This window comes from Furipterus horrens, unplaced genomic scaffold, assembly GCF_987537825.1.
Source record: "Furipterus horrens unplaced genomic scaffold, mFurHor1.1.pri manual_scaffold_4, whole genome shotgun sequence".
NCBI lineage: Eukaryota > Metazoa > Chordata > Mammalia > Chiroptera > Furipteridae > Furipterus > Furipterus horrens.
The window spans coordinates 173,959,175-173,981,631 of NW_028327174.1; the positions used below are offsets into that span (position 1 = coordinate 173,959,175).

Genomic DNA, 22,457 nt, shown 5'->3' on the forward strand with positions numbered 1-22,457 from the left:
TGCGGTACTGTATATGTATGTTGGTAAAGTTACGTAGGTTTAAGTGTGTAGAATATGTTTAAGAGCATAAGTAGTGCTTATAAAAGTCTGGAAAAGGTTAATAAGGGAGTAGGAAAGGTTAATAAGGGTCTGGGAACGGTTTATAAGTGTGTGGGAAGGGTTTATAAAGCCTTAAAATATATATAAATACTAAAATAAGTTAAGGTTTCTACTTTGCGGATTTTCACCTATTGCCGGGGTTGGGGGTGGGGCGTCTAGAACGTAATAACCACAATAAGTGAGGGAATACTATAAGTTGAATTTCCAATTTAACAGTTTCACTAGATAAATACTATCTTTCCACCCTTAGTTACTGTGGTAGGCAAATAAGAAACCTACCACAATTTCTTGGAGGGCCTCTCCCACTAGTCCTCTGTCAAACTTTTCCCATAGAAGTAAAATAATCCACTTAAGACTTCCATTTCAGGATCTAGCTAACATTTCTCTTCTATTTCATTCTATTTTTGTCCTATGTATATAAGAAGTGAGTTTCCTTAAGCAGAATTCATTTCACATTTTTAAAAGTTATGAAATTTTGAACTGTTCATAAATTTTTTCTCTACTCTAAGTCATTAGAGTAAATTGCTAAATTGGTTTTTGGAGGCAGGTTTTTGTTTTTGCTGCTATTATCTTGTGTTTAAAGAACAATCTGAAAAAAAAATTTTCTTTAACAAGCTTCTTTCACATTTAATATTGTATTTTTGACCATCTTTGGAGATTGCATTAACATTTTCATGCCACAAGGGTGCACTAAATGCCTCTTTATTACATGTAACAAAACACATGTTCATCTTTGGTTTATACATTCTACTCCTTCAAAGATTTTCCAATTTGTCATTTTTCATATTTTGACTGTTATTAATAACCTAATGTCATCAAAATAAATATCAATGGTAATGGTAATATGACATTCAACCTTACCTTGTAAATCAATTAATTTTTAAAATCTTGTTTCATATATACTATTTTATATGCTGTTGAGCTGTATACCAGTTTTAATGTAGAATTACCATTAGAACCCACAAAATGAATTACATGGGATGACATTATTATATCACACAATATATGTGACATTTCTCCTGAATGTAATAACAAGCATCAAGTATCTATTAAACAGCACCACTGTGATGAATCCTCTATATCACTGTCTCCATTCTTCACAATAACCTACAACATAGGCTTTCACTCTATATTATAATTGAGGAATCTGAAGCTCAGAGATGCTAAGCAACTTCTCCAAGGCCACATAAAAACTAAGTGGTAGGAAAGTGAGTGATCTTATCATTAAAACAAAGAACGAGGCTGAAACAGCAAATGTCTGCCACAGTGTGCAGTTTCCCCCAGTGCCTAGAAAAGGCAACGCCAAAGAGCACACTTAAGTGCGGCCAAGCCTTATGATTCACGAATTCCATCTTGTGAGTTCATTTACTCACTACAATTTATTTGCAACCTTCAAACCAAAACACTCAGTGCTTCTGTGGTCTTTCACAGACATGTGTGGAGGGAAAGTTTTGAGTTGCCCAAGGTGCATGTTCCTAGCGGAGGTGAACAAGGCAATGTGTTACCTTATTTCAGCCCTCTTGCTATAAAAAAAAGTGTCCTAGAACTACTAAATTTTTTGCATTTTTGTGATTCTTGTTGGTGATTTCACATTCAAAATAACCCCCATGAATACCACTTAAGTGTTACCTAGTGGTCCTAAGCACAGAAAGTTGTGATGTGCCTTACTGGAAGATATGTGTATTAGATGAGTTTTTTCCAGGCATGAACTATAGTGCTGTTGGCCAGGAGTTTAATGTCAATGAATCAATGATGTATTAAACACACACACACATATATGCACGCGCACACACACACACACACACACACAAACAAACTATGTGGTAGGACTGGAATCTGAAGTTAGGTCCACATAGCTCCGAGATCCAAGCTCTCCCCAGTCCACCATGGTGCAGTGAAGAATATCTTAAGAAAATGCTTTCATCTTACCCATAGTCATCTATCAGGTGAGAGCCAAGTACCACCACGTCAAGGTCAAAGAACTCTGGTTCCGTTTTAATGCCAAACATGATTGGTGCGAGTTTAGAATAATCAGCACGATTGCAAGTAGCCACACAAACCCGAAGCTTTCGCTTATTCCCATTCTTCTCCATGACTTCTTTCTTTCTTTTTGAAAGGTCCTTAAAATAGAGTTCCTGAAGTTGTAAAAATAAAAATGACTTATGATCAGAATGATATATCCTAGATATAGACAGAATTTTTTGGTTGTAAGTCCTTATCTACCTTTTTTTCCACCTCACTTCCGTGTGACACAGTCACTGCTATATCCAGAGTTATGAAATTCCAGCTAACTATAACTCCACCCCTTTCTCTCACACTTAAGAAAATCTACTGGAATGCAATTAAGGAAGAGTGACATAAATCAAGTCTCATTTAAAAGGTGAGCAAACATCAGCTCTTAGTTAAAAATTACTTGCCACACCTCACAATTGATCCCAACATACCTGACTATTGCAAAACTTTGAGAATTACTCATCTAGTTCAACTCCCTCACTAACAAAAAGGGAAACAGGTCTTAAGAGGGGAAATTACTTCCCCAAGAGTCAAGATCACATCTTTAGGGATGAGATCTATTCCCCCTCACACCATACACCCCCTGAATACAGAGCACTGTGATAAGTGCTGAGGAAAAGAACGATGAGTAAGGTAAAGATTTAAAACAACAACAAAAATAAACCAGACAACCCTACCTTTAAGCCCTCATTAGCACTTACTGCCAGTGATTACAAACTTGACAACTCCAAATGCCAACCAGAATTTCCTGTCCCACAGGCACCTTAAAGTCACTATCCCAACAGAACTCATTTTCTTTTCCAAACCTGTTTCTCCTTCCTTGTTCCCTAACTCACTTATGAACTTCCATTCATCCAAGTGCCTTGACATCCTTGTCTCCCCTGTTCCTCACCCTGTACCTCCTCAAGCCCTATCAATTCCACCTCCTGAATATCTTTCAAATCTTTCTCCTCTCCACCCCCACCAGGGCATCCCCTAGTTCAGTCCCTCATCTTAGGTCTGAAAAATTAACTTGCTCATCTCTAGTCTTGCCCTGTTTCCCACAAAACTTTCCAAGTGATCTTTCCAAAGTTCATAAATCTGATCTTCCTGCTAAACAGGATACATCACCCATGGATAAAATCCAAATTGCTGATCTGGACCTCGCCTATCTTTCCATCCATTTCTCCCTAACTACAATTATCCTTACTCTATGCCAAAGCCATACCGAAGTCCCTGAAATTCAACCAGTGGGTCTCCATATCTGTGCTCTTCTAGATGCAAGTACCTCTACCTAAAACTTCCTTTCCCTCTTCCCTAGACTCTTCCTCATACCTCAAATCCCAGCCTCTGTGTCACCTCCTCTGGAGACCTTTCACATAAACAGCATTCCTCACACCCCACCCCTCCTAGCTGCTGCCTGCCTCTGAGCCCTGTGGCCCTACCACACAGATATACACTATTGCTCAACAGCTCTGCCTTCCGGTCCCCTCACCATTCTATACCCTCCATTGAAAAAGTAAAAATCAGGGACAAGGGATTAGAGGTATGCTTTGTGTAGCATTTTAAACTTTATATCAACGTAAAATTTCACTTCATGAAATTTTCTCAAAGTTCATCTTTCAAGAAGTACATAAATGTTTACAGTTCGCACTCAGGAATCCAAAAAGCTTGAGTAAGGATGCCAATAAAAAGGGAGCTACCAGCCCTGGCCCCGCAGCTTAGTTGGTCAGAGTCATCCTGACATGCCAAGGTTGTGGGTTTGATCCTCAGTCAGGGCACATATAAGAATCAACTGATGAATGCATAACTAAGTGAAACAAATTGATGTTTCTGTATCTCCTTCTCTCTCTAAATAGTAAGTTAAAAAATTTAAAAATGGCTGTTTTAAGTTTTCTTGTACATAAGCCTTTTCCCACTCATCATTCAATTTAATCTGAATAAATAGTTGATGATATTTAATCTGCTGGGTGAAGCAAAACAAATCATTCATGGTTGGTCAATTTGTATTTATTTTAAAAGAACAGTAAACTTTCCATCTGGCAATACTAAAATGCTTAGTATTTACCAGGCAATTCAAAGGTTAGTCTACCAAAACTGAAAGTAAGCTAGCTATATAAATAAACTATAAAAAATATACAAAGTTACTTAGGCCAAAACTATTTTAAGGTAAGAAGTTAAATCTTAAAAAGGAAATAATAATGAAATGCCTTTCTAAGGGGTGAATTCTTTTTAAAAAATAACAATTTAACTTTTTTTTTTTATCAGGTAGTACATTCACATGGTTTAAAACTGAAGTCACAAAACGCTATTAGCAAAAAGTCTTCTGTGTTCCCAGCCAAGCAGTTCTTCTCTCTGGAAGCTAAGAACTATCAGTTTCTTATCTAGCCTTCTATAGATAAACTATGCATTTATGAATAGATGCACATATATTTCTTTAATAGTAAACATTTGCTAAGCACTTCTGAGGTAACAAGCACTGTTTTGAAGAGCTTTACAATTATTAACTCATTTCATCCTCACAGCCCTATCCTATTAGTCCCATATTACAAATGGGTGCACTGAGGTACAGTGGAAAATAATTTACTTGCCCCAAATCACAGTTAACTGCCAGAACCAAAATCAAACCCAGCGCCCTAGCTGGGTAGCTCAGCTGGTTGGAGCATCATCCCAAGGTTGCCGGTTCTATCTGGTCAGGGCACATGCAGGAATCAACCAATGAATGCAAAGGCGAGTGGAACAGCAGGTGGATGTTTCTCTCTGTCTCTCCCTTCCTCTCTCTCTCTAAAATCAATTAAAAAAAAAAAATCAAACCCAGCATTCAGGACACTGCCCACATCCACATCCAACGTTTGCCTTGTCTGTTGATCTCATAAATATCCGTGAGTGAAAACATTCTTTGTGCCTGGTCCTGCCAAGAGAACATGATACTGTAGCCCCCACGCCCCCATCTGAGGTTTCCTTTTTTGCGGTTTCAGTTACCCATGGTCTGAGACTATTAAATGGAAAATTCCAGCAATAAACAATTCTTAAGCTTTAAATTTCACGCTTTTCTCAGTAGGGTGATAAACATCTCAGGACATCCCTCTCCGTCCTGCCTGGGATGTGACTCATCCCTTTGTTCGGTGTGGTATGACATACATGCTCCCAGCCATTAGTCACTGTTACCAAATCAACTGTCACAGTATCACACTGCTTGTGTTCAAGTAACCCTTATTTTACTTAATAACGGTCCCGAAGGGTAAGAATAGTGATGCTGGCAGTTCAACTATGCCAAAGAGAAGCTGTAAAGTGAAAACGCGAAAGTTCTCAATTTAATAAGGAAAATTCTCAACCTCATATGCTGAGGTTGCTAAGGCCTACGGTAACAATGAATCTTCTATGTGTGAAATCGTGAAGGGAAAAAATCCGGCTGGTTTTGCTGTCACACCTCAAACTGCACAAGTTAAAGCCACAGCGCATAAGTCTTTGGAAAAGGCATTAAACTTCATCACAGATATGTATACATAGGTGAAAAACAGTATACACAGGGTCTGGTACTATCTGCTGGTTTCATGCGTCCACTGAGGGTCTTAGAATGTGTCCCCCACGGATAAAGGGAAACTACTGTATATTGCTCTTCCCTCAGTGCAGGGGGTATGAGACTCACGGGAAGAAGAAAGAAGGGACTATGTAAAAAGTGTCCTGAAATGCAGAACCCTGCTCCCGAGCTATCATTGGGTTTGCGTTCTCCTGGGCTTCTACAGTTGGGCTAACCAGTTATCTATAATGCTAAGCTGTCCCCTGGCCCCTCCTCTCTATCAGGAGCAAAGAATACTTTTTCACGCTGTAACAATTTTACAATTGTGCTCAGGATGGGGGTGTGTGTGCAATAAACACATATCACACTTCCAAGGAAGCCCAGACTAAGAATGTAGTCAGGACAGGGCAAAGACCTTCAAAATCATCTTTTACTTCAACCTTTACACCCAGGGCAACTTGCCTGCCAAGGAGCTCTCTGCCCTCTCTTGCACAACTCCGTTAATGGGGACGCTATCTTTCAGATCTTTCAAGACAGCTCATTTTTTACTAGACAGCACTTGCCCTAGGATAGAGTGGGCCCGGACCTCCAACACCGCCCCCGCCCCAACTTCCCTGTTACCCGCCCGGGGCTGCTTTGAACCTGTCTGCTCCACCCGCCACAAGGTGGGGCCTATAACGGGACTAAAGAGGGGCCCTGGCAAGTAGGCCCGGGGGAGACAGGGCGCGGCCCGGGTCGGGTGTGGGCTGGGGGCACGGCGCGGTGTGAAGCCTCGGGCTGCGGCTGCGGGCCAGGGTAGGAGGCCCTGGGGGCCTGGAGGGTGCTCTCCCCGAGCCCGCCTCCCGCGTCCCCCGCGGACGCGTGTCTCACCGGTCGCTAGTCCGGTTCCCTCCTGCGCCGCGGTCGCCAACGCTGCTGCCACGCCTCGATGGCGAGAGCCTGAGGCAGCGCCAGCGAGCGGGCCTTGAGCAAGCCGGTCCCCTCCCGCTTCCGCAACTCGCCCCCGGTCGATGACTCGTCGCTCAACCCGAGCTCCGCACCCCCCCCCCCTTGCACACCCACCCCAAGTAGCGAATCCGCGAGCGCGCCCTTACGTCACCTGAGAGGAATCCTGTGATTGGCTGTGCCCTCCTATGCCGCACCTTTTCCCAAAGGGTTTTTTATGGGAGTGGGAGCGGGGGCGGGGGCAGGCTGAGCGACCTAGGCGTTGCAGGTGTTGTTGGTATCGCTGCCCCTGTTCCTGCTCGGCAGCTACACGGACGCTGGGAGATCCGAGTCCTCCCGCGGGGTGTTTGTTTTGAGCGCCCGTTCCCTCAGTCATTGCACAGGCCGTGGCAAGAACAATACTGTCACGTAGCCGGTCCACCCAGAACCATGTCTGGAGTTAAGCCTTGCCACTCCAGAGCCCCGACAGCGAGAAGGCTCTGATGGCAAACACTAGCTGATCATTATAAGGAGCTCCGCCTGGGCCTCCCCTGCAGAGGAATCCCAGCCAGTCCCGGCTCAGGGACGGCCAGAGAAGAACGAAACTGAGGCAGAAAAAGTGGTGGGAAAACGCTCACGCAGCTCCCGATGAAGACTTAAATGATGGTTTCAAATTCCTGAGTCACCGCGGACAAACTTTGAGATGGTGATAACAAAACATTAAAACCGATTTTTAAAACAACCATTAGATAATTTACCACAGGTGAAACTAAACAGTAACAACTCGTTGCAGGTGAATTTCATATCCAATCAAATTTTTGCACTTCATTTTTCAATTAATGATAAAGCTCTAACTTGCATAAGACATTAACCGTTGGTTCCCCTGCACCTAGCTTGCAGCCACTAAGAGGCCACGTCAGGCACAAAAGGACAAACATTAAAGGGTGTTGTAGAAAAAAAGTGCCATTGGACTTCTTTTTCAAATATCACTTGGGTTACTGTGTGGACAATGACTTGGATCAAGAATGATGGCAGTCTTTGGAAGGATGCATAACAAACGTGGTACCACATTGATTGCATCTGATGGGGCTGGGAAGAGTCAGACTTTTCACTAAATTCCTGTTTATATTATGTTTTGGCTCTTGTTGTTATGGATCAGTGGGTTGAGTGCCAGCCTGTGAACCAAATTGTCACTGGTTTGATTCCCAGTCAGGGCACATGCCTGGGTTGCAGGCCAGGTCCCCAGTTGGGGGGCATGTGAGAGGCATCCTATGTTTCTCACCCTCTCTTTCTCACTCTCTTCCCTTCTCTCTAAAGGTAAATAAATAAAACCTTTAAATATATATATATATATATATATATATATATATATATATATATACTAAAAAAAGACTAACATATTTTGTACTTCTTAGTATTTTTGTACTTTGTAGTACATGTTCCACATTAAAGAGAATAAAATGAAATTAATTGAAAAATGGTGGCAGTGAAAATTGAAGTGGATGGATATATTTCATTTGGAAGTGGAATTAATGAAAATTAACTGGATTAGGTATGACGGGATGGCAAAAAGAAAAGAAAAGAGAGAGAGAACAAGGGTGACTTCCAGGTGTCTGGCATTAGTAACTGGGTGATTGGTGCCATTTACCACGATGAGAAAAGCTGGGGGAGTGACCAGGTTTGAGGAGTTAAAAGTAGTTTTCATTTGGGATGTTTTGTTTGAGATACCGATCCGGTAGCTACTAAACAGGCAATAAGATATGTGAATCTGAACACACTCACCACACCATAGCTAAGTTCCCTATTGTTGCTGTAACAAATTACCTCAGACTTAGTGCCTGGAAACAACAGGACTGTCTGAAATGGGTTTCACAGGGCTAAAATCAAGGTAGCAATGTAGGTATCACACCCCCCAAAATATGTGACTATGTGTGGTGATGGAGGTTAACTAGACTTACTATTTTGATCATTGGGGTAAAAGTAGGTTTATATTTGTGAGTACATGAAACAGAGTTTATTCTTGTATTATTATTTATTAATTATTGTATTATTTTTCCATACAAATGACTATAAACCTCATTTTGCCCAAACCTGTATACATATATTGAATTATTATGTTATACACCTGAAATAAATATGTTATATGTCAATTCTCTAAGAAAAAAGCTATCAGTAGGCCTGCCTTCCTTAGGCCACAGGGGAGAACCTGCTTCCTTCCAGTTTTTAGAGGTGCCGTGGCTTGTGGCCTCTTTGACCCACTTGCCTTGCCACATCTCCTTCTCTAACTCTCCTGACTCCCTTGTCCACTTACAAGGGCTCTTGTGATTACATTGGGTCCACTTGGGTAGTTCAGGATCATCTTCCCACCTCAAAATCCTAATTTAGTCACATCTGCTATGTGAGGAAACATTCACAGGTTCCAAGGATTAAAATAAGGATTATTATTTTGCCTACCACAAGTGGCATTAAAAGTTCCAGGAGATGTTCAAGGTGGGCATATCACTTTTAAAGTTACATGCCATACTACCAAATACCCGGAACATTAATTTTTTTCTCCTGAAGTTAAGAAAAAAATTAATTTCAAAAACAATGTTAACGTTCCTTTTTTTTAACCTTGGTGTTTATTAAATGGGTGTGTTTAGTTTGTAAAAATTTAAATTGTACAGTGAAGATATGTGCACTTTTTTTTTTTTTAATGCTCGCCCGAGGGCATTTTCATCTGCTTTATTAGAGAGAGGAGGTGAGAGAGGAAGAAAGAAACATCGATGCAAGAGAAGCATCAATAGGTTACCTCCTATTGCACCCAGGCTGGGGATCTCCACCTGGACCCAGTATCATACGCATCCACGCCTATACCTGGGATGAAACCACAACCTAGGTATGTGCCCTGACTGGGACTCAAACCCACAACCTTTCAGTTATGGGATAATGCTCCAACCACTGAGCCACACCAGCCAGGGCACCTGTGCATATTTTTGTATGCATAGTATAACTACAATTTGTTTTTTAAATATGTTGTTTAAGATTCTAGCTGGGAAAAAATGTAACTGGAAAGATAAATACTTTTAATAATAGGTAATATAATTTTAAGAATTTGTGCACTTGTAGATTCTGTGTTTGTTTGACCAATATTGAGACTTTTATATTTCCATACATAGTCAAGTAGTTCTGCATTCATGGAATCATTTAACCTTAATGAAATTACATTCTTTAAAGAATTTTCCTCTAGGTTCTCTTGAGATAAAATTGCAGCAAGAAGCTATAGGAGGTATTTTCTCTGAGCTTTTCAGAATCACTTTGCTGTGGGTAAATAATGTTACATTTCTGGATGTCTGTTACTTGCTATTTAAAAGAATGAATTAACAGACCAAAAATCTCCCTAAGTCATTAAGTTTGCTGGTTTGGCTGGTTTCTTTTGACTTTACTCTGAAGGCTCTATGAGCTTCAAAGAAGTACTTATACCTTTGTAGTATTGTATAAGAAAATTAGGTTTTTCTATAGATTAGTCAATAAGCAGAATTATAAATTCAGTCATTCAGGGCATAATGAGACTATCGAAGAATCTTAGACCTTAAGACATCATCTAATCCAACCTTCTCATCAAAGAAGGAGACCTCTCTATAGCATCCCTCACAGATATTCATCTGGCTTCTTAGGGAACATTTCTTCTAATGGGAATTTGTCTTGCTCTTTTATTTGGTGATTTAATTATAAAATATGCTGTTTTCCTATAAACTCTGATATTAGTAGCCTATTCTAATAAACACTTTATTTATATTCATTCAGTACTCCTAACAACCTTAAAATATAGCTTCCATCACACCCATTTTATAGATAGGGAGACAAGCATAAAGGGAAAGTTGCTTAAGGTCTTACACATTGTATGCAGGCATTTTGTGCCGACATATTATAGTGGGAGCAGGAGACTTTTTGAAATATATGTGTGAATTTTGCCGTTACATAAAATCACTGTAAATTGAAAAATACTTTGAATTTTCTTTATGAAACTTTGATTTTTCTTACCCTAAAATGTATTCTTCATCATTATTATGAAAGATAAAGGCACTCTATGCACAGTTTGTGAAAAACATAACTTCATGTGTCCTGCATACAATGTGTGCAGATGAGCCCAGCCCTTGATCCCACATGCTTAGCCACCGCCCTATCATAAACAGAGCCCTTACACATTATGATATAGACCTGTCTTGAGGTTGATCTTGATCATTGATTTTGAAGTAAGTTTTTCCACTAGTTAGGTATCTCTCTGTATTGCTCATACAAATGTCTTAAGAGATTTTTAAAGATATAGTGTTTAAAATCAAGATATATAATGTCTATGACATCTTTAATTGTATTAATTTGAAAAGGCTTCAAAAAAGAAAGTAAGATAAGTTTGGCACAGCTTTTTAAAATAAACTTTTAATTGAAGTATAATGAAGAAACCTCACACATAATAAGCATGTGTTGAATTCTGAATTTTCATGAAGTGAACACACCTAAGATAAAGGAAGAAAATACTACCAGTGTACATGGGTAACCTACCCAAGAGCTGCCTATCCATGACCTATGAAAAGACCCCGCACTACAGCCATGCATAATAACAGACACAGTGGTATTAACTAAGCACATTAACCTGCCCCTCTGAAGCAATTAGACTGGAAAACAGAGACAATTGGTCAGTTGTAAGTGAATTGGAAAATGAGGCACATTAAAAACATCAACACAGACACGCTATGAGAGGTAGCACAGGTGGGCCATACAGAGGGAATCCAGTCCCTGACTTGCCTGACTTCGATCTGTGTGTATCCTTAAAATAAATATGTAATCTTTTTCTTAAAGTACCCTCTTCCTTGCAATCAGAAGACATTAACAACAAAACCATAAGCCAGGAAGGCTCCCCAACTGCATCATTTCAATTCCCAACTCCAACTTACTCGTAGCACATGTTTAGAGAACTATGTGGAAAATGACTCCGAGGCTGAGTTCAATGGAAGAGTATCGTGTCTGTCATGTTGTTTTGGGGGGAGGTTGGAAGGGAGGCAGGGACTGTGCCATGTACTTGCCATCTCTGCCTTTCCATCAAGAGATGGAAAAAACTGAGCAATTAATCACCCTATTAATCTAGATATTTCTGTTTAACAAACATCCTTCTCTTAGCTGCTCCCCTCACCCTCATTTTATAGCTCAGACACAGTACTTTTAATTGCCTGAGTCTCTGGAGTATATAAAGCAGCAAAACACATCTTACAAACCAGATATCACTGCATAAGCCAGATTGTTTATAGCCTAACCAAGTCATATAGGCCCCTCCCCAGAACAGAGAGAATTACTCTTGTTGTACTGATGAAGCTACAATATATAGATGGGGAAACAATTCTTTTTTTTCCTTAGGAAAGGCATGTAAGGATTAAGTTTACATTAGCTGAAAATAATTCAGTAACATCCAAAACTGTATTGATCAACTTCAGGTTTGCAAGAGCGAGATTGAAAAATACGCTTACAAATGTACTGATTAGTCTTCATTTCCTTAAATAAGTCCCTTTAACATTTCCTGTAATCATGGCATGGTGATGAACTCCTTTAGCTTTACCTTGTCTGGGAAGCATTTTATCTTCCCTTCCATTCTAAATGATAGCTTTGATGGACAACCATGAACATTAAAAAGAACAAATTCACAACTATCAACAACTGAATCTAAAATAACAGCAACAAACTAAGCAAACAATCAGGACAGGAACAGAATCATAGGTATGGAGATCATTTGGGGGGTTATCATCTGGGAGGGGGAAGGAGGGGAATGGGGAAATGGTGCAGGGATTAAGAAGCATAATTGGTAGGCACAAAATAGACAGGGGGAAGTTAAGAATAATATAGGAAATGGAGAAGCCCAAGAACTTACATGCACGACCCATGGACATGAACGGGGGGCAGTGGTGGGGTTATGGGTGGGGGTGGGGTTATTGGAGGGAAATGGGGTACCAGGCAGAGGGGGGCAAATAGGGGGATATTGGGACAACTGTAATAGCATAATCAATAAAATTACTTAAAAAAAACAATGTACTGATTAGGATACTCATAACAGGAAGAGAAGCCTTTTTGAAATGTGTAGTTCAGGGCCATTCATCACTATTCATATGCCCACTTACTAATGAGTTTATCATGTCAGCCAGCCAGTTTCTCAGCACACCTGTGGTGGTGAGCCGTCCCTGTGCTCGCTTGCCAGACCAATTATAGAACAAAAGTACAAGTAAATACGATGACTGTGTATTTGTTTTTGTGAAATATTGCCCTTCATTGGAATTTTTAAATGTATTTTATGGGCTATGCAAGTATTAAATTTTAAACTGATAAATAATTTTATTACTTGCCTGTCTGCTAAAGAAGGAAATAAGGTAAGCCAGAATGTGCTCAGTCATCCCTGACTAATAGGAGTTCAGAAAGTTTAATTGGCACAGCAATTCCAGAAGAACTGGAAAAGCGTTAAAAACTAGTTTGCCTTTAACTTTGACTCTGTTATAAAAAGTTGGATCAACAAAATTGAGTTCTAAAATAACTGCTCATTAAAGAGTTATGTAGGAAAAAAACAAAGGGGAAAAGAAGAGATATGTAGGAAGTATGCTCTTTTGGACGTCAAGGATCAGGCTAAGATCAACAACAACATTCAGTACCAGCAGTAAGCCTTTGGGAAATTTTCACGATTTCTCAGATTTCTCACGTAGGCCAAGGCACTGGTCTCAACTTCCGGAGCTGAGGAATTGTCGACATTTAGTAATCAGCATGTAGCTAAAAATGAGGTGGTTTCCCACAGGCATTCCTATGGAGTACTTAAGTGGGCTTCTTAATACCTATGTGAATGCTTAAGATACATCCAAATATACATGATTAATGTCTGTAAGTCCAAAGCATGAACAAAAGGTCTCAACACCTCTCTTCTCATGTCCTTCATTCCCCTGCTCTGGAATGAATCTAATTCAACCTTTCAAATCAAATCATCTTTCTTTCTTCCTTACCCTGCTTCCTGTCCTTAAAAGTGCCCACTCCCTTGTGATCACACCTCTGCCCCTGGTTATTGACATATGTCATCTTTCAGAATTCCTTTCACTTTCAAGTGTTCCATTTTGATTCCTTGGATGTGTACTCTAGCCTGACCGCTTTAGTTCTAGGCCTGTAACTTCAATTGCCTGCTAGATATTCCCTTACCTCAAATTCAATATATAAAATTCAGTTGGTTTTTCTTCTTCGTAACGTCCCCATTTCTCTTAATGGTATCAACTTGACACTTTCATTCAGACTCAAAATCATGGAGTCATATTTAATATTCTCAATCTCTGTCTGACTTTTAACATTCAATCTCTCAAATTCTTTAAATGTGTTCTGTGGGTTTTTTTGGGGGGGAGGGTGTGGTATCTACTCTTCCCTCCCGTTTCTACTATCTCTACCTTAATTCATTCAAATCTTCATCCTCTTATTTCCTTAATTTGGCGATGCCTATATTTTCATGATTTTACATACCTAAACTCAATATTTATTTTTAATCAGTGTATACATTTAATGTAGTTTTTATTACAAAATCTGTTATGTCAATAGTGTCTTGGAATTTAGCAAGTATGGCACCTCAGAGCTAGATTACCATGCTTCTCCTTGCTCTTCCAGCCTGCATTCCCTCACTTCTCTAATCTGTCCTGCACATGACTGCCTGAGTAATCTACTTAAAGGACTGCTTTCATTAAGTCATTTCTTTACTTAAGAAAAACTTCTGTGCCTTCCCATTCCCCACTAGGTAAAATATGTACAGACGATCAACTTTGGCATTAAAGGTCCCCAACAATCACGCCCTGACCTCTTCCTGGCCTTATCAATGTTATTCCCCCACCCAGGTCCTTCTGTGCTGAACACATCACTGCCTACCTCTGTTGATGTCATTCCCTACTCAGGCTTCAAGTGCTATTTCTGTTGTGAAACCTAATCTGAACCAACACCTTATCCCAAAATAATCTCTTCCTCCTCCAAATTCTTGTTAGCACTTGTCTTGACTATTCATTTTATACTCATTATCTGATGTTTCATAAGGACCCTGAGAAAATCAGTCACATTAGTGACCTCACTCCACGTGTCCTCTTTCCCTTATCAGATCATACATTCCTTGAAGTTAGGCCTGTTAGATATACTCGTTTCCCTGGGATATCATTGAATCATGACATATAATAAATACAGTCTCATAAGCATTGAGTCAAATGGGGAGACCACATCTCTTATCAAAGAGTGCCATTCGGATTCTTTTCCCTCTGGCTAGTCCAAGTCACCTGTGCTCAACTCCCCCCACCCTCTCCTTCTACTCTCCTCCAGCACCCAAGCTTGTGATCTTAGTAGGATAACACTGTTGCTCAGTCTTTACAGTGAATCAGATGTAAAAGAGCATGGTGAGTTGAAGAACAAGGGGAAACTTAGTCGTGTTATAAGATGGATGTGTGGAGGCAGAAAGCAACTGGAGTGGCAGCTAAGATGTGGGGTAAGGCCAGGTCAGCAGGGGCCCTGGGTGATGTCATGCTAAGAAGGTCAGACTTTCTCCTCACTAGAACTGGGACATTTTTTAATCAGGGGAGTGACATGATCAGATTTACTTAATTAGAATTGTGGAAGACGAGTTGGGAAGAGGAGGAAGGGCTAGAAGAAGGGAGGCTAGTTAGGAATAATATTTTAGGACCTGAAGTAAAGTGATGGAAATGGAAAGGAAGAGCGAGAGGATGGAGTCAAAAGAATGTGGAGAAGGAATGGACAGAACTAGGTGGCAGAAGAGATGATGACGGAAGAACATGACTGATGTTTCTACTTCAGAAAACTGGATGATTGGCAATGCTCTTATTTGAAATAGAGAAGAAGCAGGTGCAAGGATGGGCTGCAGGAGGTGAGAAGACAATGAGCTTTGATTAGAATATGTTGAATTTGCAGCACTGAATGGACATTTTCATGAGATTGAGGACCCAGAAAAAGATATGGGTTAGACACACAGATTTGTGATAAGGCATAATTCATCCCCCCAGATTTATATTATTTTGAAATACACTGCTACTTGTAGCCCAAGGAATGCAATAGCGTTTCTTGTCCCACCTGTGTCACCAGACTTTTCTAAGGCCCCTGACTTCCAGTCTGTTATACTTCTACTCTTGGCCTGTTCAGAACTCTTTTTATAATATTTTACATATAGCAATAATTTAAATCTTAGACAGTTAGACTCTTAGACATTATTAAATTTAATTTTATAGAACGTAAAGTTCTTCAGAAACACAGGGACTTCAGTTTCTTGTGGTTTGCATTAAACACTTGGTAGTACTTTCCTGGCCATGTTCCCTCTTTTCCAGGTCACTTTTTTCAACTGCCCAGCCTTTTCTACCCTCCAGCTTCTCTTCTCTGAACTCATCTTTACACTTTTGGTCACTGCCTCATTCTTGAAACTTTCTTCTTCCTGGGTTTCCATGACACCCCCTGATTTTCCACTTACCTCCAGTCCCTGGCTGCTATACTTCCTCAACCCTCTTCTTAAAAATTAATATCTCACCCTGGCTTCTGTAGCTCAGTGGATTGAGCGTCAGCCTGCAAGCCAAGTGTCACTGGCTCAATTCACAGTCAGGGCACATGACTAGGTTGCACGTCAGGTCCCTAGTTGGGGGTGCAAGTGAGAGGCAGCCACACAGTGATGTTTCTCTCCCTCTCTTTCTCCTCTCCCTGCTCTCTAAAAATAAACAAATCAATAAATTATTTTAAAAAAATTAATATCTCCTAGGACTCACTATTTAGCCTTCCCTTCATCTCATGTTAGTATAAACCTAGTGAGACTTCATCCACTTCCATGGCTTAATACAATCACTGAAAATTATTTCTAAATCTGAATCTTTAGCCCAGTCTTCTCAGTCCAAATCCAAACATCCAACTCTTTTTAGGACATCTTTTTTTGGATGTGTTCCATAGGCACTTCAAATCAACTCACCAAAATGAAGCTTTCTTCCTTCCCGTAAACTTGGGCTTTCTCCATTCTAAGTCTCAGTGAATGATATTATCATCCACCAGTAACTTGGGAGGAATCCTTGACCTCTCTACCTTTTTCTCCCAAATTCAGTCTGTCATGAAATCCTATCAACTTTACATTTTAAATGAGCTTTTTCCTAGAAGGGAACACAGTGTGATTGAAGATAATCAGAAGGGTGTGAGGATAGCATATAAAGGACAAGACCAGACTGACAGGAGAAAAGTTTCACTGGATAATATTAAAACATATCAAGTGATAGAGAACCTTGGAATGTAACTTAAAGGCAATACACGGTATTTGAACTGATGTGGTCATAGAACCACCAAATGTAGACAGATGGATGAAATGGTCATTTCAAGGTGCATTAAAAAAAATCATTCACATGAAAAATGAGACTCAGAGCAACTGTTAGCTTTGTAACTAGAAATAACCATTCCTTAGATTTTATTGAAGACATGAGGAGAAAACAAAAACTAAAAAGTTCCAACTAGAAGCACAGAAAATCTGACCGTGAATTTAAATGTAAGTGAAAGTATACTAAAAAATAAAATAATTTCTCACTGAAGGAGGCAAATTGAAATTCAGCATTAGTGGTATAGCTAGAAATAGACTGTTGAAAATAATTACAAGGATGACATCATTATATTGAAAGTGCTTATAAGCGATTCCTCGACTGTAGATAATCTTTACATTGAACATAGGTTTAATATAATATATATTTTATCCTCACCTGCGGATTTTTTAAATTAATTTTAGAGAGAGAAGAAAGGAGAGAGAGAGAAACATCAATGTGAGAGAGAAACATTGATCAGTTGCCTCCCACATGTACACTCCCTGACAGGAATCAAACCTGCAACCTAAGTATGTGTCCTGACCAGAGATCAAAACTGCAAACTTTGGATGTACAGGACAATGCTCCAACCAACTGAGCAACCTGGCCATGGTGAATATATATATATATATTTTTAAATCGCCAAGTTGAAATGTGGTGATATCCTAAAACATCTGAATTTCCACATTTCAATAAAAATTTAGGTTAAATAAAGTACATTATAATATAGCATGCTATACGACATTAATATATTGATAAACATGGTAATTTCCATTTTATTTGGCTTGGATACTATATAACTCAGAGTAAGTGCACTGTCCTTCCTGTTGTGGTTAGTCAGTAGTTGAATAACTGGGAGAAAAACAAGTGCATGTCAGACAGTTCTACATATCATGTTTCAAAAGCAAAGGAACAAATAAAAATAGTTGTAGCAAACTTACACGTTTGTAAATGAACTGCATTTATGAAGCAGAAGATTCAAAAAGTAAGAACAAATCTGCTTTCTTGGATGAAAGTGTGAAGACTCTAAAGGAGAGTTCATTTTCAGCTTTCAGTTTAGAAATGCTAAGAGATCATGAGTTTCTGCACAGTTTGAGAAACAAATAGGAACCATAAAATGACTAACACGAGTTAGCAGTTAAAATATGACATTAGAAAAGAATGATGGGACTTCTGGTCAAGATGGAGGTGTGGACAGGCATGCTTTGCCTCCTTGCTCAACCACAAGAAGAATTACAACAAACTTCAAAACAAAAAACACCCAGAACTGCCAGAAAAATTGAACTGTATGGAAGTCCGACAACCAATGATTTAAAGAAGCCATATTCATCCAGACGGGAGAGCCAGAGACCTGGAGTCGGGGTGGAGAGGACACAGTGTGGCATGGAGAGGTAGTGGCAGTGGTGGAACAGGTGGTCCCATATTCACATGTGGCAGATAAATATCAGGAGGGACACCTGGGGAGCAAGCAGCCAGCCCCAGGCCAGACCACACAGCCCCGGGTTCCAGTGCCAGGAAGACAGAGCTTCATAACTTCTGGTTGTAAAAACAACTGGGGATTGGGGCTGGGAAGAAACTGCCAGTTCCTCAGGAGAGTTCATTTAAAGGGTCTGCACAAACTTAGAACATATGTAAACCCACCCATTCTGGGAATCACCACCAGAGCAACAGTTAGAAGGGCACCAGTGACATATGGGAAGTGGGTGAAGTGACTAGAAACAAGACAAGTGCTGGGCAAACCTCCAGAAGCCAGGCAGTGGCATTGTCCCCTCTCTGACCCCTGCCCCACATACAGAGCCACAAAATGGTGAAGCAGGTTGCCCTGCCTGGCAGATACCTAGAGCTTTAACAGGTACACTAAGACAGGGAGTCAAAGCAGCTCTGTCTAATACACAGAAACAAACACAGGGAGACTGCCACAGTAAGGAAACAAAGAAATATGGCCCAAATGAAAGAACAGATAAAAACTCCAGAAAAAGAACTAAACGAAATGGAGATAGCCAGCTTATCAGATGCAGAGTTCAAAACCCTGGTGATCAGGATGCTTAGAGAATTCATTGAGTACAGCAAAAGCATAAGGGAAGAAATGAAGATTACACTAAGTGAAATCTAAAAAGTCCACAGGGGATTTGAGTCCTGGGTTGGGAGCCAGGATTCAAATCAATGATTTGGAACATAATGAAGAAATAAACATTCAGCTAGAACAGAAAGAAGAAACAAGAACTTTTTTTAAAAATGAGGAAAGTGTATAAGAAGACTCTGGGACATTTTCAAACATTCCAATAGCCTAATCATAGGGATGCTAGAAGGAGAAGAGAAAGAGCAAGAAATAGAAAACTTATTTGAAAAAATAATAAAAGAAAACTTCCTTAATTTAGTGAAGGAAATAGACATACAAGTCCAGGAAGCACAGAGTCCCAAACAAGTTGGATCCACAAAGCACCACACCAAGGCACATCATATTTAAAATACCAAAGGTTAAAGATAAAGAGAGGATTTTAAAAGCAGCAAGAGAAAAGCAGAGTTACCAAGGTACAAAGGAATTCCCACAAGACTGTCAGCTGATTTCTCAAAAGAATCTTTGCAGGCTAGAAGGGACTAGCAAGAAGTATTCAATGTGATGAAAAGCAAGGACCTACAACTAAGATTACTCTATTCAGCAAAGCTATCATTTAGAATGGAAGGGCAGATAAAGTGCTTCCCAGACAAGGCAAAGCTAAATGAGTTTATCATCACCAACCCCTTATTATATGAAATGTTAAAAGGACTTATTTAAGAAAAAGAAGATTAAAACTATGAACATTAAAATGACAATAAACTACAACTATTAACAACTGGATCTAAAAACAAAAACATACTAAGCAAACAACCAGAACAGGAACAGAATCATAGATGTGGAGATCATTAGGAGGGTTATCAGCTGAGAGGGGGCAGGGGAAGAATGGAGGGAAAGATGCAGGGATTAAGAAGCATAATTGATAGCAACAAAATAGACAGGGGAGTGTTTAGTATAGGATGGGAGAAGCCAAAGAACATATATGTACAACTCATGGACATGAACCAAGGGGAGTTTGCTGGAGGGAAGTGGGTACCGGGTGGAGTGGGACGAAGGGGGGAAAACTGGGACAACTGTGATAGTATAACCAATAAAATATACTTTTAAAAAAGAAATGAATGATAAATGTGATAGATTTTAAACCAAAGCTCCCCTCTTCTTCCTTGCAATTTCCCCCTTTGTTTCTGACTGCAAACTCAATGATAAAGCTCTCCCAAACTTCTAAGTTACTTACATGAGGTCCTTCGAAGCACAGTCCCTCATAAGGAGACTTACTGATTTCCATCCCGTAGCACAAGCTCTGTACCTGGTGTTGCTTGAATCAAGGAGCAGGACAGGTGTTTGTTCTCCTGGTTTAGCTGCAACAGATAGGTCATTACTAGGCACCTGAAGTCCGGACTAAATCTGGAGCCCCGCCTCTTGGAGGAAGTTTTTGTCTGAGTGTTACTTCCCTGTTTTTGATATATACCATTCTACCTGAGTTGATATTTTACTAGAAGAATTATTTTCTTCTGAGTTTCTTGAAGGTGTAAAATATCTACAATCAAAATATTAATAGTTTTTTCACATGGGTTTTCACATGGTACATCCAAAACATTTACTGATGTACTAATTTGAGCCAAAAAGTAAAATTAAAAAATTAAGATAATGGATTCAAGTTTCCTTCATAGCCACAGACCTCAACATATTGAAAACCCTTAGTTTCATGAGATTGGAGAAAAACCCCGATAATGTTGCATTTTATCTAAGCTACATTAGAATAGAAAACTGCTGCTACATTTTATAAAGTGTGTAATTTACACTTTGGTGCTTCGGGACCCCTACAATTAGATTGGTGCCAAGAGATACAGGCTGATGATCTGCTGTTTTCATTTCATTGGTATATGTTCATTCGAACACATCACCAGCCTAGCCCTATCTACCATACAACTTCTCATTCTACTTAAGGGAAGTTAAAATAAAAAGTAGTCCATTGTAAAGAAGAGAACACTTTATACTGCTGTTCATATTTTTATCTTAATTTTTAATTTATTGATTAGAGAGAGAGAGGAGAGAAAAACATTGATTTGCTGTTCCACTTATTTATGCATACATTGGCTGATTCTGGTATGTGCCCTGACTAGAGATCAAACCTGCAACCTTAGCATATCAGGACAATGCTCTAACCACCGGAGCCAGATGGCCAGGGCTTGATACTGCTGTATTTAAAAACTGACGAACAGGGCTTCTAGTCAAGATGGCAGCATAGACTCACCTTCTCTCACAACCACATCAAAGTTGTAACTAAACTACAGAACAACTGTTATTGAGAACTGCCTGAAGTCTAGCTGAACAGAAGTCCTATAACAGGATGTACAGAAGAAGCTGTGGCAAGATTGGTGGGAGGGGTGGAGACAAAGAACAGGCTGACACCTACCTGCAACAATTAAAAATTGGGAGGGATATCTCAGCAGCACAGATGTCCTCCATGAGGAGCAAGGGGTCTGAGCCCCATACTGGGGGCCCCAGCCCTGGGTTCCAGTACCTGGAGAAGTCCCCGCAACTTCGGGCTGTGAAAACAGTGGGTATGGTGACCGAGTGAGATGGAGGGCTTCTGGAGTTCCAGGCATTACTCTTAAAGTGCTTCTGCATGGACTGACTTACTGACCCATTCCCTCCCTCTGCGCTCCAGGGCTAGGGAAGCAGCTTGAAAGGTGCCAGGGACAGAGGGTGGGACTAAATTGGCCATAGGACAAGGGCTGGAGGGGCACCTTTCTCCCAGACAGAAGTTCCAGGAAGAGCCATTGTTCCTTTGTTGAGCCCTCCAGCTGCAAGCACAGGTAGGCGCTGTATTTGAGTCCCCATCACTCTGGCCAACACTGTTTTCTCTGCCCTGGTGTTTCCCTGAGACCTCATTCCACCCAACTTTGGGCTCACCCAAGCCACTTGCCGTTGCTTTTACATACTAATGGCCTGTCTTGGCTCATGTTGTGGACTTTCCTAAAATATCTCAAGGTTCACAAATTCCAAACAAGCAGCATCTGGCCTCAGCATGTCCCATACCTCTGGCTAAGCAGCCTAGCACTAGTGGCAGCCAGTCTCAGTTTGCAGCTTAGTCTTTCCCAGGCACCTCCACGCCCAGCACAAGTGGCAACCATATGAAAATCATTTTGTAGTTCAAACCAGGTGGCCCTGGTCAGGGCACAGGCAGCAGCTGACCTTGGCATGTACCTCCCAAGAGGCCCCAGAACCAGCACATTCTGTTGCCAGCTTCAGACAACACCAGATCACCACCCAACCACCTCCACAAATGACATGTTCAAAGGACGGACTTGGCAGGCACCAGAGCTAAAGGGAATTCTGCTCTGTACGGCTGGCCCTTGCACAATAACTCCTTCACTGTAGTGGCCAGTCCTCACAATCATCCTGAGGGTCAGTCTCACACAATGCTGTACCAACAGCAACCAACACAAGGAACACACCTGGAGCACCTGGCTCAATGGAGATTGTATCACTGGGCCCCATAGGACAC

General features: G+C 40.4%; 1 protein-coding gene across 5 annotated transcripts in view; it reads right to left on the bottom strand.

The window, feature by feature from the left end:
* The window catches only part of GNE (glucosamine (UDP-N-acetyl)-2-epimerase/N-acetylmannosamine kinase), a 54,870-nt gene extending 33,404 nt beyond the window's left edge, over window positions 1–21,466 (bottom strand). For 3 of the 5 annotated variants that reach the window (XR_016510560.1, XR_016510559.1, XM_090274423.1), the window contains exons 1-3: window positions 21,363–21,466; window positions 20,181–20,304; window positions 2,029–2,234 (exon numbers count right to left, since the gene is read on the bottom strand). Coding sequence is in view for 1 of the 5 variants with exons in the window: in XM_090274423.1 (XP_090130549.1) it covers window positions 2,029–2,234; window positions 20,181–20,231 (257 nt within the window). In the remaining 4 variants the exon portion in view is untranslated. Of the gene's footprint in view, window positions 1–2,028; window positions 2,235–4,682; window positions 4,876–6,481; window positions 6,636–20,180; window positions 20,305–21,362 lie in introns of those variants that run through there. The other 2 variants (XR_016510562.1, XR_016510561.1) reach the window with 2 other exon arrangements.
* Between the last annotated feature and the right edge of the window lie 991 nt (window positions 21,467–22,457).